A 26,473-nucleotide genomic window follows, 5' to 3' on the forward strand; every position below is an offset into this window, starting at 1 on the left:
TGCTAGTCAGGAAGTGGTTTCAAGCTTGCACGTGGATTATGTGAGAAACTTCAAAGGGATTATCTTTCGTCTCATTCTCCTCCCAAGACCAATAACTGTGAAAATGTGTTGATTTGGATTCTTTGCCTATAATATATTATGTGGCAAATGTTTAAAATTCGGGTGGATGGGAACATAAAATTAGAACACAATTTGATCACTGAACAACAAAGCATGTAAAGGTTATGTAATGAACAAGGTAAAATCTTCAGATACAAGTGCTCAGCTGATTGATACTCTTTGAACTAGTAACAGTTCTCAGAAGCAGAAGAAAAAGAAAAAACAACAAAACCCCCAAAAACCAAACAAAAATAGACCAACCAACCCTACTCAGAGTTATCCTTGTTTTCTAATTTTTCCCTTTTGTAATCACATAACAAACACAAATATGCTGAAGATTTCCTATCCTAACTCTTCTATGAAGGGACCTAACTCTTCATTGAAAAAAAAGAAAATAACAGATTTGTAGCCTGCCTGATAGTCCTCCTCGGTTGTTCTTACATATTTACCATCTTTCTCATTATATGTATGTGTTTAACTGATTTTTATTTGGCCAGTAGCCAAAATAAATAGTTGGAGGGGAATTAGGAAGGTAGAGACAAAAGGAACAGAGAGAAGAGATAAGAAGACAAAAATGTGTTTGGATTTCTTTGACAACATACTGCATTTCCATTTTAAGGCATTAAACTTAAAACTCAGGAGGAGAAATAAAAATTAAGCTCCTACAAGAATGTAAATGCCATCTATATGAGAAGGGAAAAGAGCTGAGCCAAAAGTGCTTCAGGTCCCCAGAAACTCATCTTATTCCCCTGGGATGTGAGATCTAAGTTTAAATCTCCTCTTAGACTGATACAAGTAAATGTCGAAATCAGAACTCTGTTTTCTGAATTAATTCCCTGAATCATTGAAACCTGTTTATGAGAAATCATTGTATTCTCTGATTTTAATGTGTTTTGGTTTTGTTTTTTGTGTGTGTTTTGTTTGTTTGATTATTCTTGTTTGGGGTTTGGGGGTTTGTTTGCTTGTTTGTTTTTATTGTAGCATTTTGTTTTGTTTTGTTTTGTTTTTTTCCTGGAATGATAGTGTTCTTGGGGAGGCATAAAGAAAGGAACTGCATTATTGTATAATCTACAGCTTTATATTTCACTGTTAAGGTATGGCTAATTACCAAAACACAAGTCAGATTTTCCTCTAGTGAAGACTGGTGTGTCTCTGTTTTTGCCTCAAAGAAGTGTTTGGCCTTCTGCATTTCTCTCCAGTCTATACCAACACCATTTCAGAACTAAAAAGAAAATAAGATACACAAAGAGAATGGACATTCTCTTTGTGATAATGGACATTCTGAACTACAAAAAAATCTTTTAGGTTAACATTATTTTGTGAATTTGGTAGGGTAATATCTTTAAAGAGTGGAGAGTAGTTCTAATCTTTTGTTTTTAGCTATACTTCTTTAGGTATGATTTATTTTTTAACCCAAGGAAACTGAGGTGAAATGTATTGTTGTTTTCTGTCTTGACAGACAAGCCAGTCTCAATGAAGAAGCCGAGAAGTATTATGAAATGGCAGCAGGATTAAGACCTAATGTAAGTACCTTCTTAATGATATCTGTTACTTAAGTTGATGAACATGCTATAGTGCTGAAACCTTTGTGTTGAGGAGAAACTTCTTGCAGGAGCATTTGATCTCTCAGCCTATGTCATATACGTTCTTTCAATGGTTAATTATTGGATAGTCAGATAAAGCTGTTAGTTTGTCAAACCAGTCACTACACTTTCAGGTTACCACTGTGAAGTGTTCTAGCACCAAGTCGTACTTGGCTAACATCTTTAGATTTAGATTTATTTATCTACCTTTAAATATGTTAAGTTTGGAAAGCTCTCTTAATTCCATCTATTTTCACTAGTAAAACAGAATTAAAGGCTATACTGTGATGCACTCTTTAAGGCATTTTAAATAATACATTTATGCCTTTCCCTTCATCATGAACTTCTGGCAAACGTTGTTTTTCTACATACTTAGAGATGACTTTACCTCATAGGTATTTACCTCGGAGGTTGTTGTATATTGGCAAAGAAATGCTTATTCCTTGAAGCAGAAATGTGTAAGAATATGTGGTAGACCCTTTTTAAACAGAAAAGCTTGTTTCAAATTTTATTGCATCAGGAACTAAAGAGATGAATATTTTATTTTTACCATTTTTTATTCAATGTTATATTTTTTTTTCAATTACCGTCACATTCTCTGAAAAAACACTCATGAATATAAATAGACCAGAATGTATTTTAAATACCTAATACTTTGTCTGTGCAATAAATCAAATCAAGAACATGTTCCTGTCACAGAAGACAATAGTGCTAATTTTGAGGATACAAGCTAGCAACTTCAGTCAAACAAAAAAGAAAAAACACAATTAAAAATAATATACACTTAAAATGACAGAATTTTCAGACCAAAGAATCAAAAGCAACAACAGCTAAAGCTCAAAACAAGCTAAGAAAATATAATAAACCACAAATAACTTATTCATATAAAACTACGCACTTTCACACCATCTCTTAAAAATACTGTCCAAAATCTATGTATTTCTTTAACTCATACTTTGTGAGATAATAATTTAGACTTTCTGATTCCTTGTGCTTTCAGATGCAAGACTTTTAGGTTTTGTCTGAGTGATTTTGTTTTGCCCAAGAGTCTGATACCTTAATGTTGAAAGAATTCCCTCAGTCACCTTAAAGTTGGTACAGTTCTTCTCTTTTCTGTGGTTCATAGTACTCTCAAAATATTTCTCAGGAACATGTTTATTCTTATATAATCATATATTAATATGATTATATGCATGAGGTTTCTCAGAGATCTTTGCAAGTAACTGAGGGCTTCTAGTTCATGGCAGTGGTACTATAGAAATTAGATATTTCTAGGTATTGCTGACAAGCTGTACATATTAAGACTATAGTATCCTTTTTGCAGGATAAGATCATCAGAACAGTTCATTATAGCAACTTTCTTCTATCTTTTATTAGTTTAAGTTAAAATATAATGGGTATGCTGTTCACCTTTTTTTAAGAGATAATTTCACTAGCTAAGCATAGTATGCGTATGGTTCATGACTTCTGCGAAATATTTTAATGATTCAGAGTGGGAAAGTTGTATCCATTTTCACTGCCATCATCAACTGTCTGATGACTGTACAAGGGCAATCTGTCAAGAATGAAAATGGAAACAGAAGTAGTCATGCATATTTTTTTTTCTTATGACTACTTCTCCCATTTAACATAATCGTTTTCTGAGCAGGAGGAAAAGAAGCCACTCAGGGAGGTTTTCTGGGTAGTAAGCAATATAATGCAGACATGGTAAGACAGAAGTTCCTAATCTTTCCGAAGGACAATAGAATGCTAATTAGTGAAATCCTGTGTACTTTGTACCTACATCTGTACTCATAAATTAAATGTGTCCAGGACTATTCTATAGTGTTCGTCCACTCAGCTGCTCTCAGTGTGCCCAGGTACTTTCTCAGAGACTACACTGGCTCAGTCCAGAGCTGTGTAGGAACCATCCTCACAACCTGAAAATGTCCACAGTTTATTATTTTGGATATAGCCTGTGTGTCCTCTCACTGCCTTATGAATATGAAGGATCAGCAAAATTATTTTAGTCAAGATGCTGAAGAAATATCCTTAAGCAAAATATACTGCTGAAGGATTTTAATTCTTTGGTATCCATCACTAATGATCTAGAGACATTTCTCCATAGAAAATTCACAATACTAGATGTATGAATGTTATGTAACGAACAGATCCATGCATGCACATATACAGTTCCATGTATATGCACATATCTATATGTATATTTGTGCTCACCTGTTTAATGTTACTTGCTAAGAGATCCGTTCCCAAATTCCCACTCAGTGGATCAGCCTTGTTCCTGGAACAATTAAGTGCTAAAAGCATCTGTTCAACGAAAACCTCCTTCTGGTGCTTAAAATGGTACCTGTTTACATCAGTGAATTTTAGATTGAGGTCCCAAGTAAAGTGGCTCTCTGCTTTTTTTTCAGCACAATTACAGTTTTTGGCTGTTGTTTTTTTTTGTCTCCTGTGGTTCTGCAATCACTGCTCCAGATCCCAAGCTGAAGATTCATTTCTCTGTTAACAACTCCTTTCTGACTCACTGTACCAAGACAACTAAATTATCAGTTATTCCTTAGAATTAGATCCATGCCTAGCTCCTGAGAGATTTTCAGCTGGTTCAGCCTGAAGCAAAACTCAGATTTCCATTCTCTTGCATCCAGTTCTTTACAAATATTCTGCATTGGGTAATATCTCTAGCATCACTGCTATAAAATACCATCCTTAGCAGCAACAAGAGATGTTATTAATACCACAAATTCAATCTTTTACTGATTGTTAGTGAATTTCTATGCTCATTGATCTTTCATGACACAATTTTGTTCTTGCCATTCTTGCTTTGTTTTCTTTTTGCACCCCTTGCTTTGGTTTCTCAACTGTTCCTGTTGCTTTATAAGTGAAGCAATACTTCATACACAATACTTCTTTTATTTCAGTGTCTCAAGATTGGGGCACAACACTAAGCAACCAATATGCCTTCATGTCCGAATCAGTTTCTTATTCAACTAAGCCATTTTTTAGAAAAGTTGTGACTAAGGAGGATAAAAACATCCCCAGAAAACCAGTATTCAGTTACAGGAGAAATGTGATGTCTCTGAAACATGCAAACGGTTGTTTTTAAGAAAGCAGACACAGGAAGATTTTATTTTCGAAGTATTGGTGGTTATTCATTCAACATTGAACTAATTCTGAGAGGAATGAAAAATACTGAAAAAAAACATTTATTTTCTCAGTGAAAAGCTTTATGATGATGAATAAAGTATTTGCCAAAAAGAATATATATACGCAGTAAAGGAACAACAGAATACAGACAGGTGTTTTAAACTATCCACATCTTGAACATCATCTTTGCTCTTGGATACACTGTTCTTCTGCAGAGTGTAAAAGAATTAAAATACTTTGGTACAATACCAGCACCAGCTGAAACGCAGGTTGGGTGCAAAGAAAAAACAAATCTGGCTACTATTATTGTTCCAGATTTAGACCTCACTGTTCTCTTAATAATGTTCACTATTTGCCTTATTTGCATTAAGTGTGTATTTATCCCCTATGAAGATAATTTCCAGTCAAATTTCTGAAGAACAGTATTTTCTGTAGAATATGATGTTGCTGTGGAGATGGGAATCATTTGTCTTCACTGAAGAAACAAGCATTCTCAAGATTACATCTCTTTATTTTCAAGTGGGCTTCCCTTGGAGAGACAAGGAGGAGAGAGGAATCCAGGAAGCAGTTCAGAGAAGAAATCGACTTTTATTTGCTATGAATAATTTCTTACAGGACTCTCTTTTCCTCCTTCAACTGTATAGGTAACCTACAGAGACTAGTTTCCCTAGCCCCTTTTTGCATACTTTCCAAAAAATGCATTCCCACATTGTGTGTTCACCGTGATCAAAACAAAATTATTTTAGAGCCTTCTCAATGAAAAGCACATCTGTGGTTGTTCTAGCAATGTAGGTTAACCTGTTTCAGCCGATGGGTTAGACTAGAAGATCCCCAGAGGTCCCTTCCAACCCCAATCATTCTGTGATTCTGTGATTGCATATGTTAATCACATTATTCTAATTTTTAAAAAGATCAGTTTCATGAAGAAATGAAAGTGTAAGTTTCTTGGACAGCAAGACATTTATACAGTAATTATTCAGAGTGGCAGTATTGCTGAGGAAAGTCTGTATTTAGAGATGGTTTCTAGGTGCCCTACATCTTGTAATGTTCACAAACCTGGGAATTGTTATAACAAGTTGTTAGGCACTCCAAAATGTAAGCTTTAAGCTCACTTTGTTGTGGAAAAAATCAGTCATCCAGAAACTCCCTTTAAATTGTCATTCTTCACAAGAATGTGAGATATTGACTTAAGCTTCAGCTTTTATTCAACCTTTAAGACATTGTTTATATAATAGAACTGCATTTCTAATTTTTTAAGTCTGAACTTGAAGCAGCCAATCTTTAAAAACCTGCTCTAGAACCGCCACATGTGGCCAGTGGCTCTTAAGAAGAAAGGGCGCTTTGAAGTGTGACCTCATGGGTATTAAATGAAAGAGAGCTCACCAGAGCCTTAAGACGTTGAGCCACCACCTTGAGCTGATTGGCTTAGAAGCATTCCTCAAGGAGGTGCCGTGACCTGCAAGTCACTACCATCCCAACCATATATTGGTGCTGCTTGCAATCTGGAGCTCATGACAGCTTTAAGCCCCATGTCATTGGCACATTGTCAGAAACAGCTGTTTCCACTCTGCCACTTCAAAGGGGCTTGATTAAATGTCTTACTGTAACAACATACATAAAGACACACACATAGAATGAGGGGCGAAAGGAGAAATGTACCTATAAGCAAAATAAATACAATTTCCACTAGATGGTTTAATCATGATGTGGGAGACTAAACCATTTCTTGACTTGAAGGGTTTATGTAATCAGTTAACACAACATCATATTAAAAAGCAGTTTCTACATGTGTTTCTTTTATTTTTTTTTTCTCAGTGTTGGAATACAGTTTTCATGTCAAAGGCTTCAGGCTTGCAATAAGTTCTACCTTGAGTTGAAAGAAGAATGCTGGTGATTTCCAGAGAATTGACTGCATTTTTATAGCCACCTTATAGATAACATGCTTTCAGTGCCTCCTTATGGAAAATGTTCATAATATATGGATTTTATTAATGGCAAGACCTCTAAAAATGAATATACTTCTGATAGTACATACATCTTTAAAAAATAAAGTAGATGTTGGATTTTGTCGTGAAACATATGTAACCAAAATCTGCTTTATCATGTGTTTTTTCCTTAGGTGTTTCCATGCCAAATTTCCCTATTTGACTTTCTTCTTAACATCCAGTAATTATCTCATGCAGCTTTACCAGGCTAGGAGTAATTGTGAGGCAGATGACTTCAATGCATTTTGCCAGCTTGTTTAGGGCATGTCCTGTTATTGCCAGGGAGAATTTTAATAAAACTTTTAAGAGCTCCTGCTAGGTTACTTCTGCGGCTGATGGCAGTAATGGATGGGTTAACAGTGATTCCTAAATTCTCTGCACCTGATCCTCAGTGACCAAAAACTGGCACTGTTCTACACTTCACTGGACCCAATGTCGTCCTGACACTGCTCCAGGGATATTGCAGATCCCTCACCAGTGATGGATCTATTCCTCCTGCAGCTTTTTTAAGCAAGTCTATCTAGTCCCTGTTATCCAAACCCAATACCATGATCCTCTAGAGAAACAGTATATATAGGATTTTTACACCATGTATTATTGCCAGTGAAGCATGACACTTTCCAGTTGAGAAGCCCTGTTTTAAAATGTTCTTCTGCCTGTTTACTTGTTTGTTCAAAGTAATGAACACATGGCAATCTTTTATCTTTATCAGCGCCGTGGAATGACCACAGACCTGTATTTTTTGGTAGTTACCATCCAGCAGATTCACCTGTTCTATTGTCTTTTATTGCATGTGTCTGCCTTTACAGAAAATACAAAAACGGGCCTTGTGGGGCAGGTGGAACTTCTGCTGATTGCCTGCCTGCCCTCTGAGCTGCTCCCAGCTTCTTCTGCCCTGTGTCAGGCCTGCACAGCTTCCCACCGCCAGCACCAGCTGCTGCGAAGCCTCACATTATTCAAGGCTTCCTCACAAGTGTGCCAAAATTTCCACCTCAATGATATGAATGGCTGTGGATTCCTTCCAGCCTAGCGGTGCTCTTGGCCTCCCGAAAACGCCTCCTTTCTTTTCTCCTGGTGAAGATGTGAGGAATAAGAGAACTTCCCAGGATCCAGTTCTTCCTCTATTCCTGCTGTCTTGCTTTGTAAAGACTGAATCAATTGTTACAGTGTACACAGGACTTTTAGGGACTAAAAAGGGTGCTGTGGCTTCCTGATGAGAAGGTACGGCATGACTGATGTGAACTGTATTTCCAGATAGCATACTTTTAATAGTTTGACTTCAGGTAGATAGAGGGGTGGGAGGTTTAGACTTGGTTCAGCTCCACTGGGAGAGGAGGTAGTGGAACTCCTGGAGGTAAAAGAGGACGTCACTCTCTGATCTCAAAAGCATGAGGGAGCACTTTGTTTGTTACTGTAATTTGGGTAGACTTTCCCTGTTGACACAATAAAAGACTGACCCTGAGATGTGATATCAGAATTGCTGTGACATTTGCCAGCCTGCCTAGCAGAAGGCTGACCTTGCCTAAAGGTTGTGCAAAATAGGGAAATTCAAGACAATTAATATCAACTGAATGAAAGCTGCCCTTTTTTTTCAGGTAGAAAGGCTCTTCAGTGTTTACACAGAAATAGTAACACTTCTCCATGTAAAGGGTTTACCCATATGTGATCCCTCTCTGCATCTCCTGAGCTGAAAATGTTTTGAAATCTAATTTGGGCCTACAGCTCAGTTTGTTGTTGTTGTTGTTGCTTCAGCCTTTCCAGGCCCTCATACTCAGTTCATCCTTCTTGTCTGAGGCTAAATGCAAGGCAGATATGTTATCTCTGCCCAACTATTTAAGGAAAACTGTGTTTATTCTTTTGAACAAAAAGTTATCTTTCTATGCTTGCAATTATGCTTGTTCGTGGTCCTCCTAAAAATTCTAAAGACGCATTTAGTTTTTTTGTTTTGCAGAGTTGTCAGCTCCAAGATGAGCTTGTATATAGGCTGTTGTTCTGAACCCTAAAGTATTCCTACTTCAGCAGAGATTAGTGCCTCCCATCTTAAAATAAAACAAAACAAACAAAAAAAGACGAAACAAAAACCCTGTGTAGCATTTTCCATCCCTATCATCCTCATCAAGGGACAAAGAAAGTATATCAGCTATTGGAATGGGGGATATATACCTGTAATACTGAAGGACAATATCAGGATGAGTTGTATGATTTGAAAATCAATTTGCTCAGCTGTGGAAAACACTGAATTTCTTTTGGGAAATACAGAAGAATGTTTTATAACCTTACACCAAAAAACTCTACATGCTTTTTCTCATACACACCAACAGCAATGTGAAAGCAAAGACTGAATGTGCTTTTCAGTGATTATGGAATAGTTAAATCTGGTTTTCGATATTTTGATCCATCATCATGTGGGGTGCATGGATGAAAGCTGGAAATCCTGTCATCACAGTTCTCAGTTTTACTTTCGAGAGAATTAGATTATGGGAAGTTCATTTTTACTCTTATCTTCTGATTATACAAGCAGTTAAATAAACAAATGTCTGAGATCGATTGGCTTGCTCAGTGTAATTTGTGAGTTTTGGAAGTAGAATTAAAATGCCTTTAAGTTGCTCTTTATTTTCTGTCTAGAATAATCTGTTGTACATTGATATCCTAATCAATACATAAGTATTTTGTCTGTGCAAGTTCAAAATGACTGAAATAAAAATACATTTTATTTGCTTCTGCTTACACAAGTATTGCATTGCAGTAATACCATTGATTTGTTTAGAGTTGCTTTTGTTTCTCCTGCATGCAAGAGGTAAATTAGGCTCTGTAGTTCCTGATTCCGTCAAGTGAAATTACCCAAGCAACTATGAACTCTTCTTAATGTAAAGTTTTTCAAACAGTAAGCTGCATACTTAGTAACTCTCTACAAAGTAAGCCAGCCAGAAACTCCATGATAAGTTGGAGTGCTTTTCATTTTTAGCTATGAGAATTTTTACAAATTTCCAACAAATATTAATCCTTCTATAGTCTAGTGATTGCCATAGTGTATTTTCTGAGTCACTCATATTCATGAACTCTAAGGTGTAGACCTGCTTTTCGTTAATGGGGGGAAAAAATGTTGGAAATGAGCAACTATGTGTTAACTCCTCTTTTCTAATTTAATGAACATTTAGATCTTCATTAAATCACCAATTACTCTTACCAAGAACTGTTGAAACAGTAATTTGGTATTTGATGCTTAGCATGTAATTTGGGAGAAAGAAACTCTCTGATAATCCATGTCAGGCATTGGAACAGGCTGCCCAGGGAAGTGGTGGAGTCACCATCCCTGGAAGTGTTTAAAAAGCATTTAGACGAGTTTCTTATGGGACATGGTTTAGTGCTAGAGTTAGGTTATGGTTGGAATCAATGATTCTGAGGGTCTCTTCCAGCTGAAATGATTCTATGTGCTATTCACTTGGGACATAGGTCATACAAGGTTTTCAGTATGTCCGGTGGAAATCTCTTGTGCTGCTTTGAGCTGCTGTTAAAAATCTTTTCTTTGAAAAAAAAAAAAAAAAGCCAGAACATTTTGTTTTATGCACCCATTTTCCATTGTAGACTCTGTTGTCCACAGTGTTCAAAATGTTTATATGACTAAATCTCCAAAATGTAGAAGACTGTGTTTTCACAAAAGTCACTCATGTTTATTATTAATTCACTGGTGTTTCCTAAGAAATTAGTCACCCCAGTATTAATGTATAGGTTCTGTTTACAGTTGGACTCAATGATTTTAAAGGTCTTTTCCAACTTAAATGATTCTATGAGTCTGTTTTCTCTCCAGGCACCTACCTAGATACCAAACACTGTTCTTCCGATCCCATCACATTATTATCATCAGTGCATAGTTCATAAATTCCCCAAGTAATACGCTAAGCTATTTTACTGTCAAGACCTTGTTTCAGAAATTTCGTAGGACTGTGCCTTAGTTAGCTTGAATCTTAGTGTCTTCACTTTTCTTTTTAGTTTGTTGGTTGGTTGGTTGGTTTTTTACATGTATTTTAATCCTGCAAATATGAAGTCGTTGTCTGTATATAGATATGTCCAGTCCACCATCAAAATTATTTGAGGAAATGAGGATGTGAGGTCAGATTGGCCTGTCCTGTGGAGTGGTGTTTTGTTTCATCTGGCATCTTAGTGACTTTCATGCATGTCTTAGTAGACAGAATTAAAAGAGCTGTGCAACAGTTGTGCCTGTACTCAACTATGATGTTCATTAACTGAATATTAAAAAAAATAGGTTTGCAAAACTAATTAGTAGGAAGTCACAGTCTAAATTTGTACTACTGATTTAAAGAAAAGGGACCATCATGCTTTGAGATAATGGGAGGCGGTAGTTTGTGATGAGGCAGTCTCTTTGTTGTAATTGTGGAAATGAAGATGATGTATCATGGGTAGCCCTATGCACTTGGAGGTGATTCACAGTCCAAGAGCAATATGGCAGGGGTACCCTGCTGCCTGCGTCAGTTCCTGGAGAGAGCAAGATTGACTCTGCCTTGTAAATGCAGCCCTTGGTGTCTACCAAAAATAAAGTGCCATGAAATATAGAACTCACAGCAGTAGATTAGCATTTCAGAAATTAAACCATCTGTTTGAACTCAATTAGAAGAGAATCCAGCAAGGTTTTTCCTAATAGAGTATTCTAGTGCTGGTTCTGGAAACAATAGAATGAACTTATTATGCAATTAAAACTGATAAGAAAGTGTTTTCAATGTTCATTAAATAAACCCAGGAACAGTGCATTCTCAGTAGGATGTTTTGCAATAAATAACTTCCTAATTTTCTTCCTAAGCTGTAGTTTTGATGTATTTCTCAGCCTGGGAATTATTTTTATTTGTGGGTTGACACATCCTATTAGAATTTTTTCCCCCACAAGATTTGGAGAATTTATGGTTCTGTTTCACAACATGGTTTTGATGCAGCTGGTATTCTCCACCCTCCTACGCCTCTAGGTGTATCTAGGTGATTGTATAGAGGAAAAATGCCCTAGAATAAGGCTGGTTTTGGTCGGAGATCTGTCTGAGGAGAACTGTATGTTTGCAGACTGCTAGGAAGGGGATGGGTGGCAGGTCTGGCTGAAGTAATGTTCTTGGAATTTGTCTTTAAGACTAATTTCAGTACCAGTTGGAATGTGTTTTTCCCTGGGACAGTCACGGTCTAGAGATCAGCTGTCTGCTAATGAAAAGGTGCTATGAGGAGGAGATGGATAGTTTTTCATTTCCCCCAAAAAGCAGTCCCTTTTCACTGAGGCATTCTGAACCACTGTATATTGGTCAGCTCTGTATATTGCATTTACATGATTCTACTTATCCCAATTAGGTTTAATGGAGAGCAAATATACATTCAAGTCTACCTACCCTTTTGAAACATGTCTTACATATAACTAATGGCTCTATTACTGAGCTGAGGCATTTTCACTAATTCTTCAGGTGCTCCAGTAAAGATTGTCTTCCTGTACAGTAAGTAACTTTAATCTGACATTATGGTTTGTAACAGTGCCAGTTGCCTCAGCATCTGGCTGCCGCAAACTCACTGAAAACAATTACAGTGTGAAGGAAAATAGAAATCTTTTCCAATATAACAACAGTAAAAATGAAAATCCACAATAAAACCCCGAATTAAATTCCAGATGAAGGTTTGCTGTATGTTTCTTAGATTTTGTGGGGTGAATGATTGGCATATTTATCGTGGAATTATTCGGTAGAGTTTTATTGTAGCTCAGTACTTGTACTTCATTTTTTCACATTCTGACTACATTGAAATAAACTTAAAATTATCACTTTTTTGTAATTTTTGAAAGATCAATTACATGATCCTTCATTAATTCTTTGAAAAATCCTGTTTTAATAGCTGCATTGATGGAGTTGTTCGATCAGTTGTTCACAAATTGGATGTTTTACCCATAATAGAGGAACAAAATGCTTTCTGAACAGAGATTATGGAAATTGCACAGGAGACAAACCTTTTGATTTGAGGGGAAAAAATGAGCTTTAACAAAAAGATTGTTGGTAGGTAAGACCCAAAGGTAATTTCTGTAGGATCCTGTGGTATTAATAAAAAATAGGTGGTTTCTATAGTGCAAATATATAATGAGAAGGCAAAGTAACCTGAACCATTGGCTGTGGAATGTCACAGTGATGCCAGTGGCCCTGGATTATAGTTTGCTCCAGACACAGAGGACTTTTTCTGGAGCAGTTTGGAGCAAGGAACTGGTTTCATTGAGTAATTTTTGACACTGAATTTCAGAGTCAGGAGTTGAACTTTGATATCTTGGTGCTAGTCCTGCAAATATTAGTTGTCCTCTTGTCCATTCAGTAATAGTTAATGAAATCTTTTTAAAAAGGAAAATATTATTCACAGTGTTGCTTCATGTGTCCATTTCTTAAAATCATATTTTGACAAATACAGAAAGCCTCTGTTTAATAAACAGCAGTTGTCAACACATGAAGTAGTATCAAGTGCAACCTTTCAGAGTAGGATGTGTAGATCTACCACTGAACACTTCTTGCTGTTACTGGTACTAATTACTGACAAAGCACTGTAACCATATGTGTCACTGGTGATATGTGGTCAATAAGGCTGACCTAAGCAGAAAGGTTGGGTTTTTTTTTGAAGTCACAACCTTGTAAAAGCCTAGTGACCAATTACTACCCTGTGGTCTTACTATTAGCAATCAAAAGACCAAATTTTAGAAGCTACAGCCTTAAAATCTTTACGTTACAAGAATCCAAACTAAAACCTAGCTCTTAGCTGGGAAGTTAATAATTTTAATATGCACTGTAGATTTAATTTTTAAATACTATGTAGGGAACACCTGCAGGTTACTGGCTGCCAAAATGTAAGGCATGAATTCTTATGAATTACATGGAGTGCTGTATTAAGCACTTTGAAAAGGACCAAGAGTATGTGCATCTTTTCTCAGCTGCTCTTGTAATCCTGTGGGTAAAACCAAATCAAGACCAAGTGTGGGCATAACCTTTTTGCACTATGGAACAGGCATGGAAGTGATAGGAGCCGGATGAAAACAGACAAAAGGAAAGAAAAAAAAAATTGATATGTAAATACTGTAAGATTTTCCATTCAGAAATTATTTAGAAACAAGAGTTTTTCAAGTATTTTCAGTTGTGTCTGCTGTCAAACAAAAATGTAGTTCCTTGAACAATACATCATCACAATACTTTTATGTATTTGTTGATCTGTTGTGGAGTAAGTTTTTAGTTGCAAAATTACCTTGGTAACATTTCCACATGCTGCAGTTGCGTTTTCTGACAAATTTGAAAATACCTTCAGATACTATTGATAAACCCTGTTGTTAGGGAAATTGTATCAGTTCATGTGTTAGACATCATTTGTACTTTCTTGACAATAATATTATTGCCAAGAGTGGAATAATGATGGATTCTGTTGTCTAGAGAAAGTAAACCAAAAGAAAATGAGTCTGTTAAGGGGTGGAATGAAGGCTAAAACTTACCCTAAAACATCCTACAATGCCTAATAATCTTCTAGTCTTCTCTTCATTCCTGTTTCTGTAATGCTCTAATATAATACTTTTTCTGTGGGCTGTTTTAATAGTGCCTCTGCATGATATAAGCCTTGAACAAATTAGCAAGAATCTCATTCTTTCTGCTCAGAGCAAGTATGTCAAGTTGCATAATGGTTTACACAAAGTGCCTGGCGACTATAGCTTACAACTGCAAACACCTACATAGTTTTGGAAAACATACAGCAATATCAATGTTAATGTAGTTCTCAAGCGTTTAATTCAGCTGACTACACTTGTCAGCCAAAGGTGCAAAGCCTTGATTGACACTTAACGTTCATCTCAACATCTGGATTCAAAATATTGGAAAACTAGTGATTTTGAGAATCCCGTAGTTAGAACGTAAGTAAATTTTTAAGGGCAGAAATGAACACTTCTTCCTTCTAAAATTTCACTAGTTGTGTACTCTACTGAAAAAATTGAAGCTCTAATGCACTATTCCATATGCATGTGACTAGCATCTTGAAAAACTACACAACCTTCTCTGGGTACTGATGAATTTGATCAGTATCTGGGCAAAAATGGACAAAAGATGCATTCATTCTCAGCAGTCATTTTTAAGTTCCAATGGCATTGTATTTGACTGAAAAGAAAGAACTGTTTTTGATGCCAGTAGTATATACTGCAATTGTATTCATAACCTCAGATGATCTGTAAATTAGAGTTTTCTCTGAAGATCAGCCAGTTTTGATTATGTTAATGTGGACAGCTATTGCAATCAGCCCTGCATGTGTGCAGCTGGGTGACGTACAGTATATTAATTTTTCTTTTAATGCTTTACATTTCTTTTAAATTAAAAGTGGGGTTTATATCTAGGCACTAACACAAAGCATTTTCTTTTTCTGGTTTCCAAGGTTTAGAAGCAAAGTGCATAGAAAAATACAGTAACTAATAGATTCAATTTCATTTTAAAACACCCTTGGTGTCCCACCCTTTAGTGGGACAAAATTCTATTACTGAAAGATGTAGAGTAATTTCTGTTTGTCAGTATGACAGTACAGATGATATTGCTACTCAGCAACTTTCTTACTTGCTGGGAGTACAGTCTTCCTAATTGGCAGTGTACTCATACAAGAGAAAAAAGTTGTTTAGTGTTTTATACCGTAATCATAGCTATGTATTAAAATTAGAAAATTGCAGACATCAGAGCACAGCTGGATTTCTATAAATAAAAATTAAGTCATTTAATGATTTTTTTAATGAAATCCTAAAGTGCTAGGAAAATTCAGTAAGATTACCATATCCTATACTGATGAAAACACTTGAGCTGTAAAGCTAAGAAGTCTAATTAGGGACACATTGAGGACTGGAAAATGTTTTTGGTTGGTGTTTTTGGGGGGCTTGGTTTGTTGGTTGGTTGGTTTTGTTTGTGTGTTTTTATTTGTTTGTTTTTATATAACCATAATATTAAATACTCATTTTTATTATGATAATATGAGTATGTTATCTGAAAATGTCCGTCGTGGTTTCTATATAAACTGAGTGTCATTAGGGGTTCTTTAAGCATAAATCTAAACATTTGATGCGTGGGAAAAAAAATCTAGATACACAGAATTTATAAGTACATTTCTGTGGGACTTTCTCAACTGTCGTTATGATCTGCAGCCTTTACCAGATGTAAGATGTGCTTTTGTTAACTTGCTGATATATAAAACAATATACTCTGAATTTATATGAAGGCCAATGGTAGATAGCTTTTCAGCAACAAAATGTAACGTATATCTATATATGCTTGTTTGGTTTTGAATAACTATGTTTTCAAAACTCCGAGCAGTCTCTGAAGGTTAAGATGAAAAAGATGTTGAGGAAAAAAATCTTCACTTGCTCGAGAACATTGATGTTAAAATGTCCCCTATCGATGTGATAATTTGAGAATCAGAGTAGACTGCTTGATGCTTCCTTACCGCGCCAAGTCTAGAACTCTTCCCTGACTCACAGCTGTGGGTTTCCTTAATGATGCCAATGTCTAAATCTACAAGCAAACTGAATAATTTTGTGGTATGCTTGTGGATGAAAACGACCTCATCTACCACTCATAAATATTAAAAAAAAAAAAGAGAGTAAGAACCCCTTCCTTCACTTTTAATTTCTGGTCTGAAATGCATATATGCCATAGTTTGCAATTTTAGACATGATGGTCTTTAGTGTTTGAAAGCACAGAAGATTAGATACGTACAATTTGCATGTATATTCTCCCTTCACCAAGCAGGTCAAATGCTTTGAATGTCCAAATGTAAAATAATAAATTAAAAAACAAACAAACAAAAAAACCCCACACAAAACAAAACAAAACCATGTTCTAACATTTATGTAGTATCATCAGTTGTTAAGCTGACCAGGTATTAATTTGTACAGTTCTTCTGCCTTCTTTACTTGATATATTAACTTGGTGTATTATCCTAACCTGAGACTATCACATAAATAGTATTCAAGAGAAATCTACTTTATTTTTTGTATTTTTTCTTTTTTTTTTTTTTCCTGGTGGGTGTGTTCACCTCCCTGGAGATAAATAATTTGTTACTTTGGTGAACAAAATATGAAAAAAAGCACTAAAGGAAGTCTCTGTTTAGTGACACATTAGTGAATAATAATTAAGGTTGTTCTCCATCAGCATCACCAATGTGGTACTCTCAAAGATGATCACCAAATCCAAGGATCCACTCCTCTCTAGAGCCTAGGCTTGTTGCTAGTTAGATTAATATAGCTATGTATTTAGTCTTAAGGTAATTAGTTCGGGACACAGGCTCCCTTTACAGCAGAGACGTTTAGGTCCATTTCTGAGTAACACAGCTGTGGAAACTGTGCTCTTCTCAATGTTAATTCAAATTAGTATTTGCGAGGAGAATGTTTTTCTCTCCATTTCCCATCTTCAGTATTTAAGCTGAAAGCTGTTTTTGACACTAAAGCACACTTACCGAAATTATTCATGAGCAGACTTAACAATTTAAATAATGTATTTAAGTGTCATAGAGGAGAAGTTGCAGAGCTTTCTTCCATTTTAAGAGTTTGCAAAGATGCTGATTTTGTTTTCTGACAGAGCTGAATGATTTGCTGTCTGGGCTGATAACACAGGAAATCCCTCTCAACTCTGAATTTTATGCTTTTTTATTCTCTGTGATCCATACTGTTTTGCCATACATCCTGTCGTCTTGTTCCAGAATGCTTTTTGCACCAAGCTAATCTGTTCCTAGACGATTTACTCTTGTCATGCAGCTTACTGGAGATGGGTGTCTTAGTTGTGATTCATGTCCTGTTTGGAACAAAATGCCAGACACAGTATATGCAGACTGCAGTTCTTAAGATATACAAAAGCCTTAGAGCATAGAGAATCAAATAGACACATGAGTCTTTGAAAGGAATAACTGGCACTTGGCTTATCTGGCAACACTAGGTTACTCCTACAAAAAGATCTACTTCCATGTGTCAGTCTCTGCTGAATTTACGGTGTTATCAATGGACTGCATTGGAGAGTAAGACCCAGTTGGCATCAGCCATCTTGCTAAATGTCCCTCTCCTGCCTCTCTTTCTACCTTCTCCCCCTACCCCTGTGCTTTAAAGTAGTATGCTTACATTTTGGGGAAACTGCTAGGTCATGGTTTTACTTAAAATTATGAGTCTGTCACAAGCAAGTGCTACCGCTGAAATGATTCTGTTGTCCACAGTTACTTTTAGCGATAAAAAAGGAGTTGTTGACATTTTGATTGCTTCAGAAAATACTATGTTGTGCTACAGCAATAACACCAGTAATAAAAGTTCAAGTGAAAATTCTTGCCATCACTGTAGAAGGATAAAAAAGGCATGACAGCACATTATCCTGTGGTCACTGATAAGATGAAGCAGTCCACCATGCTTTTCTCTCATGCTTAAGCGAGTCATTCTACAACTAATACTCTGCTGCTTTACAGCTCAGTCGTTGTGCCTCCTGTACCTTCAGTTATCAAAGAGGAATATCTGAATTCTTCAGCCATATTTAATTAGAAGTGCTTCTTTGACTATGGACTTTACTCAACAGGAACCCTTAAAAGAACAAGTGTCCTTAATTGCACTGTTCTAAAACAAAAAACTTACCCTCTGTATTTCTGATGGGTTGGCCATGCTGATTACAGTATTCATTAAACAGTCCTGGGATTGTTTTGAAACATCTACAAGATCATGCCTGGCAGTAATTCATTAAGAGCAAGATGAATATTGTCAACATCTTTTCAGTGACCTTTTAAATTGGCTAGGTGAGAAGTAACTTGCACTTGTGATTCTACTGGGGTAAAATTTGGTGTGATTTTCCTTACAAGTACCCTGGCAGCAATAAAATGCACTTTCACCTCAGAATCTGCTGCTCTGGCCTCTGTGGTGTTGAGCAGAGAAGGTCATCTGTAAGCAGGGCTTTGGGGAAAACTATTTCAGATTTCATTGCTTGTATTTGGGCTGTTGTTTGTTCATAGTTGTCTGCTCTGCAAGAGGTGGTTTTGAGCTAGGTTGAGTTTATTTTCCCTAGGTTTCCTGTAGCAGATACTTAGGCATGGATTCCAGAAATTCTTCTAAAATAAACAATTTGTGCATAAGTTACAGCATAGAGCAGCTTGAACTGGGTGCTTCCTGAAGAGAAACCCTCAGCAGAAAAAAAAGCTTGGACAATTATACCTCTAAAGTCCAAGTCTTCACCCCCTGCACATCACTCCAGGGCAACTGCAAAATTAGAGTCTGGGGTCTCCATGTTCTTCGTTAGATCTCTATATTTTCATCAGGCCACTGTCAATCAAAATCCTGACCTTCAGTTGCTATTTTGCACCTGCAGCTGGAGAAAATAAGTTGTTGGTAACAGCCAAAACATCTTTTCTGTTTCTTGCCTTCTGTTAGGTGCTGTTCTGTCCCTTTACTTATTTCCAAGGACACAGCTCCCCTGTCTTCTAACTTGAAGACTCTGAGGCCTTTCTGCTTAACGAAGCAGAAAGTTCAAAGGTTCACAGCTTGCAGAAGTTATGCTAAGCAAACTCTGTATAAGCAGTTTCTAAACAAGTTCTATAAGAAACAGTATACCAAATATAATTCCCTAACAAGTGTCTGTGTATTTTTTTCTCTATCCTTAAGTTCTTAGGCATATATAGAAGTAAACTTGTTGTCTTCTGTTTGGGACTGTTCTGACATTTGCTATATATGGAGCTAGAGATGATGAATAAGAAATAAGTTCAACTTCTCTGTCATTAAGATTCATTCTATTTGTGGGTCCAATACTGTACTTGGTTACATGAGTGTAATTCCAAAATACTACTCAGAACTTTTTGAATTATTTGGAGATCCCATAGGTCTCCTGATTTTAGAGAAGCCTTGAATTTATGTTAAAATTTTTGCATGCCCCAAGGCTTTTCTTTGAATTTGGTCATACAGAGAAAGTTTGAAAGAATTGTCATCAACGTAAACCAAAAACACCTCAGGCAACTAAATACATGCCTTTTGCTATTTTGTCATTTATTAACTACTCTGTTATTCCTCCCCTGTCCTTCTCAGGAGCACCTCCCGCCACCCTTCTCCCCCTCCGCCCCCCCCCAAAAAAACCACTAAGGAAACAAGCACACCACAATCAAAATGCTCATAAAGGGAATAATTCCCAGTAGACCATAAAAGACAGCATTTACAACCCAGATAGAAATGCCAGTCAGCTTTTTTTGATGTAAAGCATCTGTCTCCAAAAGGAAATGAAGGCAGGCCTGCTTCTCCTTTCAAGCCTCTGAAGTAGTAGGTGGTGTCATTTGTTATACAGTGCTACAAGTCCCATGTTATTGCACTGGTAGCTGCCGACTGCCTTTGTTAACGTACTGAAAAGTTTTATCAGCTGTCTTTAATAAAAGACAATATATGTGAAGAAAAACTATAGCAAATGTCTCTTGCTCTCTTGTCCTCAGACCGTTATTTATGGTTGTCAGAGGCTGATGGCACTGATGTATAATCTTACAGTCACCCAAAATTATTCTTTTACAATAAACCGTTGATTTTTGGGGTGGCTGATACCCTACAAACTTAGAGAGCAGTCTTTCCCAAATCTTGTGCACTCGTTCATTTGAAACATGGAGTTGGAATGAACTTTCAGCACTACCTGAGATGAATTATCAACTCACGTTTTCTGTGAATACATTTGTTTAGAACATTAATGGCCTAAAAATTGGTGGGTCTCCAGGAAATCAGGAATGACAAGTAGAAGTTGGAACATTTCATGTTCAGTAAAAAGGCATTTTAACAGTTTGTTCTTCTAGATGTTTTTGTTGCTTGCTCTAGTGAAACGATACAGCAAGATAAAGACATGGTGACAGAAGACTTTTCTTACCTAGGCATATAGTCTTATATGTATGATGTTCTTTAGAGTACTTGATTAGTGTGATACACATACCGCGTTTTCAGGGGGGTGTGAAGGAAATGGAGAGGACTTCTGGAAGGTGTATGAGACAACTGTGTTGCTTCCCGCACAATAAGTTTGTGGATGCTGTAGAATTACCCATGAACACATTTTAACGTGTGTCTTATTTAATATAAGTTTTTCTGGCTTTAAAGGTTTTTAATCCTTTTCCATTGTAAGCTTTTTCTAAATGCAAGCATATGCACATAGTTCTATTTCGAGTGAGAAGACAGTTCTGTGTCAATAACTATGCTCTTGAAAAAAGCTGTTTTATTCATAAACTGTAATTAGGCAAATAAGGAACACGATCAGTGGGAACAGACCATCCTACTCATGATTTGAGAAAATTCTCTCAAACAATCTTAAGTCTAAAATAAATTAACAACTAAAATATGTGGGTGTTTAGACAGCCTTCCATATACAGTGGAGCTGTTTTGTGATCACCCTTCACTTACATCACTTCAATTAGTACACAGGACATCTGTCATGAAGGGGTGTATTATTCTATTACAAAACAGCCTGCAACATTGGCACTGTAAAGGTGGAGCTACGATAATGTGGCTGCCAATATGTGTTGTCCATAGTGAACATTACATTCCAGGGGCTTAGTTTTTCCTTTTCTGTACAGACTATGACTGAAGAGAAAATTTTGGAGAGTATTAAACTGGGAAAACTTTATAAAATCCAGCTGAGTTTTAGTTGTTGTTGTCTTGATTTTTAGTAGAACAAAGTAACTAATTTTGGGGTAGTGGAAGTAATCTGTCAGGGTAAAGCGAGAAAAATTAAATCTAAAAATAACATCTTCAGACTACACTGCATTAACATTGTTTACAATAAGGAGGGCTGAACTCATTTTGTTTTGCTTAATTTTGAAACTCTGGAAGCCAGTTTTTCTGAAAATTTGATGTGTTGCAGTTCTTTGTGACTCTTGAGTATATGTTAATAGGAGCAGGAAGAAAGCTGAAAAAATATGAAATATTTGTAGGATGTAAAACTAGAGAAGCTTCTGAACAGCATTTCCACCATAAAATTTAGGATTTGGACACAAGAATTATAGTTGATTGGTTGGTTGGTTGTTTGTTTGGGGGGGGCGGGGGGGGTGTGTTTTTTTGTTTGGTTTGGTTTTAAACTTGATTCAGAAGGATAAGAGTAATGAGTTTAACTTGCTAGTGGAGAGGTTTGGAACATATCTAAGTCTTCCTCATCATAATGACTCCCTATTATCACATCAGTCTGGGAGATCACGTCTGGTGCATATTTTATTTGCCTTCTCCCTACCATATTTTCCTGAAGTTATTGTCACTGAGGGGCTTTCAAAGCATACCGACAACCACACACAGTAGTGTGAAGCTGAGTTTCCGTGTGTCTCCACATTCTGGGTATTGCGTTTTGATCGGAACAGTGGTGGTGAGTGGTGTCTTGAAGCACTTATCCTCTGAAGCAAAACTATGTGACTTTAAGTGTTCCTGAAGCTCATTGGAAATGATAGTGACCTGAGGAGGAGAACCATACTGAACCTTGTGTGGTATTTTTCCTCTTTTTCTTTGAAATGCAAGGTACTGGTTTGGCAAATGCCTTTACTATGCTCTCACTAGCAAGTGGATACCTTAGGTACTTGTAAAAAGGTAGGTTAGACTGTGTTCTTCAGCTTCATAAATCTGTTTTTCTACCCTTATAGTATTTCTTAACTCCAGTAACCAGACATGTTTAATTATCATGGGCAACATATTCTTTCAGAATGGAATACTCTAAAGATGAAAAAGTAAAAACAAGAAACATTTTGTCCTAGCTAAAGATGGAAAAAATTGTTAGTAACATAAGAAGCTTTTTAATGGATTTGTTATGAAATATTCACATCCTTTTTATTAAAATAGCATGTTTTTTTCCACCAGTGTCATTTTTATTCAATCATTTGTTAAGAAATAATTGCCACAGCCTGCATCTAAATAGATATCCTAGGTCCCCTGAACATCCTCAGAATCTGAGAATAGATTATATTTTCTACTAGCTATTATTAAGACAAAGAGACAAAAGGGATGAGTTCCAATGTGTTAACTATTCCCAACAATTATAAACTCTTTATTTGCCATGGGTTTAATTAAAAATAAATTCCTGTCTTTAATCCACCCTTGGATTACTTTAATTTTCTCTTGGAAACTGTGCTATGCCGACATTACCACATGTAAAGCTTTATGAGTTCTGTGTTTTCTCATTAAAGAGAGAAGTGTATGTCTGTAGACACCAGAGCTTGCCCTGTTTAAAGCACAAAGTATACAGCAGCTGTTCAGAAACTTTTTCTTGTTATCTCTATTTGCTTAAATTGCTAAATTGCTTCCATGAAAAGTCTGCAAACATAAGGGAATCATTTGTTTAAGTGGAAGAAGATTGACTGGGGGGAAAAAAACAAAAAAGTGAAAATATTCCTAATATTTCTCCTTCCCCCCCCCCCCCCCCCCCTTTTTTTTTCTTTTTTACCAGTATCCAGCTGCCCTAATGAATCTTGGAGCCATTCTCCATCTGAACGGTAAGCTGAAGGCGGCTGAAGAAAACTACCTCCTTGCTCTTCAACTCAAACCTGATGATGTCATCACTCAGTCCAATCTTCGCAAATTGTGGAATATCATGGAGAAACAAGGTTTGAAGACATCCAAAACATGATGATGAAAGCTCTGAACTTTTTCCTTAAATTGATTAAAACCACGAACTAGAACTTCCACACAGTTGTCCAATCAAAGAACTCATTGGACTTGACTGCAAGGATCAGAGGTCTCAATTGCTGCTAGAAGCTATTCTGCTTTTTTGGCATAAGTTTTTTTTTGCTAGATGAATCGAAAAAGGGAGACTTTGAGATATTAATGAAGGACTTGTTATCCCACAAAAATATTTAGAACTATACCATTTGAAAGAAGGTGTTTTGGCATATTTGATAAATCATTGCAAATCCCATATTGCTCACTTTTGGGTGGGTACTTGAAAAGTATACTGTCATAGAAATACCAAGGGAAAATTGTACAGTATACAGTAAGCCATATGGGAGTAAATGTGGTAATAGTAGGTTAAAGTATTTTGCTGTTGCTGTAACTCATTAAAATGTATACTAAACCCAGTGTGTTTGCAGTTTGTCTTAATGCTGCTGTATCTTATTTTATGACCTCTTGCTTACCAATTTCACAGATTATATGGCCAATTATTTTTCAAACCTGTCACTTTGATTCAACGACAGCATTCAAATTTGTTTACTGTGAATATGCATATTATTTCAGCTTCTTAAGTTTTAATGCAGTTTTCTTGAGATACACATTCAAATGGCTGTGGGCTAGGCAGAATGAGCAAGCAACTGCCCATATTCTACATCAGATGTGTATGTAGACTAGTAAAAAAACAAGACAAAACAAAACAAGGTCTAGAGTTGTGATTTAGCAATACAAGCAAGACTGTTGTTTGTCCTGATATCAAATGAGCGTGGTCAGACTGTCATATTAAGAAAAAAAAAATATGGTGTTATAGAACCATGTGTTTGACTCTCTTTACATTGCTGTCAGATAAGACCAACATTAAACTGGACTTTGCATACGATATTTTTGCAAAAACTCAGCCAAGTGAGATTTGAAAATATTAGTGCTTGGATATGCTACAAATGTGACTTTATGAGAAACTTGGAGGAAAGGGAATGTTATACATTAGTGAGGCTAGGAAATAGCTGAAAGGACTGGATTAGATCATGCTTTAAACAGTGTAGATAAAGAGAAATCTCTAAAGGTGGTTAACAGTTATTTTTCCCAGTGGTGGTGTTTTAAAAAATACTACCTGTTCAGATTCTAACCAAATATTATTATTCTGTTTGTATTTTGACATGCGCCAGCAGCAGAGCCATCAAATACCTAAATATGTTTTTGGCGAGGTTCAATTTATCTCTGTTTCAGAATGATTTGGCCTAGTTACTGTTTTAGTATTCATTTTTTAAATGTAAAAATAATTTATTTAGTGTATTGAAGCCTTAGTAATTTTTTCCAGGCCATTTGTTAACTGCTTGCTTTCCTTGGAATAAGTATTATTGCTTGTAAGAAAATTTACTATTTCATTTAATGACCTGTTGGTATCTGCTTCAGTGTTCTTTTCATAATAGTATATAAAACGTTAAAGTGGTAGAGCACCTTGAGCTGAAGCTTCTTCAGGATCTTCTTTTAAAAACTCTATTACTGAGAAAAAAATATTGTTTTGTTTTGGTTTTTTCATTTGTGTTTTGTTTTGGTTTTGTTTGTTTGTTTTTTTCTTTATAACTGTAGAGCACCATTCCAACAAAACTCTAGAGATTCTTCTTTGCTGTATTTATTTATTTATTACTTGACTGCAGCAATGTTACCTGCCGTTAACACAATAGTCTGTAAGTGTTGCTATTTCTTTTACTTGGTTTTCCTTGCATTTTTTGTGGGCGGTGTGTGTACCCAACAGGAAAGGGGACACTTGAGTTATACTCTACCTTCTTGGTCATTCTCCCCTTCCACTTGGATTTTAAATCTGTATTGAAATAGATTGGGGAGTAGCTGTTTCAAAGTCAGTCTAGTAAAAAAAATGTAGTAGTGTATGTTTAATTTTCTTTCCTTTCGCTTACTAAAATACCATAAGTTGCCAAGTTTACAATGGGCCTACCTGAAGGGCCAGAGGGGAAAGATTGTTTGGTTTTGTGGAAGGTGTCAAGTTTTTCTCAAGTGATGTTATAGCTGTAAAAGCAAATTTGAAGAGTCAGAAGCTGAGTTTCTCCTTTATCACTGAAACCCGTGTAAGAATACAATGGTAGGTTGAACTTATTCTTCCGCTTTACTGACTTTCTGGAAAATGTATAGAAATAAATTAGATAGTAACTGTAACTGAACTCATTATAAAACTGTGGTATCCTGCAGCTTTATTTGCTCAACAACCATCAAACTTCGATGGCTTCTTGGTCTTAACCATTCAGTATGTTATTTGTTTCCTTCAAATTGTACTCATTCTTGTTTAGTAATTTTTTATTCATTGCACAAAGAGGGAAAAAGGGGAGCACTCCTGTGATGCAGTGTCATACTTGTGTTGATAACTGTTTATGTTTGTTTCTTAAAAAAAAGAAAGAAAAAAAAAAGGACTAGCATAAATGTAACAAGAATGTCCCTGAATACATTTTTTAATATAGGTCTGGGCTTGATCACTTTCTTCTTTTGGAATAAATTTAAAACATGTTTAAAATATGTCTCTCTGCTCAGGGATTTATGGTGGATTATTGCAGACAGTGCTAAAAAAAAAAAATAATAGAAGAGCACAAAACAAGTTTACTAAATTAAAATTTTATTTTTTGAAAAACTGTTATTTGTATAAATTATCAGATTTGTAGGCTTTCCTTTTTTTGTAGAAATAATTGTTTATGTGCCAGATAAGAGAATTTCAATTTTGTTTTCAATAATAAAGCATTGATAACTAATACAATGTGCATTCCTTCATCTGTTATTGCAACAACACTGCCCTTTTAAAAATTATTCTAATTTAATGAGTTACATTAACTGTTTTACATATGGATGATCTGTATAGCATGAGTACAACTTGTGATAGCTGGCTTTTATATTCTATTGCAATCATCATTCAGATATTTTCAAAAAGGTTCTCTGGAAACATTTTTTTACTATTTCTACTCACTTAATGTAGCCAAAGTGGTATGGTAACTCTTATATTTGATTGCTGTTTCTAA

General features: G+C 36.0%; 1 protein-coding gene across 3 annotated transcripts in view; it reads left to right on the forward strand.

The window, feature by feature from the left end:
* TMTC2 (transmembrane O-mannosyltransferase targeting cadherins 2) overlaps positions 1-26,214 on the forward strand; it is a 257,207-nt gene extending 230,993 nt beyond the window's left edge. The window contains exons 11-12 of one of the 3 annotated variants that reach the window (XM_065041667.1): positions 1,559-1,622; positions 7,618-21,817. In XM_065041667.1, the coding sequence (XP_064897739.1) occupies positions 1,559-1,622; positions 7,618-7,662 (109 nt within the window). In that variant the 3' untranslated portion in view covers positions 7,663-21,817. Of the gene's footprint in view, positions 1-1,558; positions 1,623-5,343; positions 7,573-7,617; positions 21,818-23,235 lie in introns of those variants that run through there. The other 2 variants (XM_065041662.1, XM_065041652.1) reach the window with 2 other exon arrangements.
* Positions 26,215-26,473: the final 259 nt, after the last annotated feature.

This window comes from Columba livia, chromosome 1 (genome assembly GCF_036013475.1).
Source record: "Columba livia isolate bColLiv1 breed racing homer chromosome 1, bColLiv1.pat.W.v2, whole genome shotgun sequence".
In the NCBI taxonomy this organism is placed as follows: Eukaryota; Metazoa; Chordata; class Aves; order Columbiformes; family Columbidae; genus Columba; species Columba livia.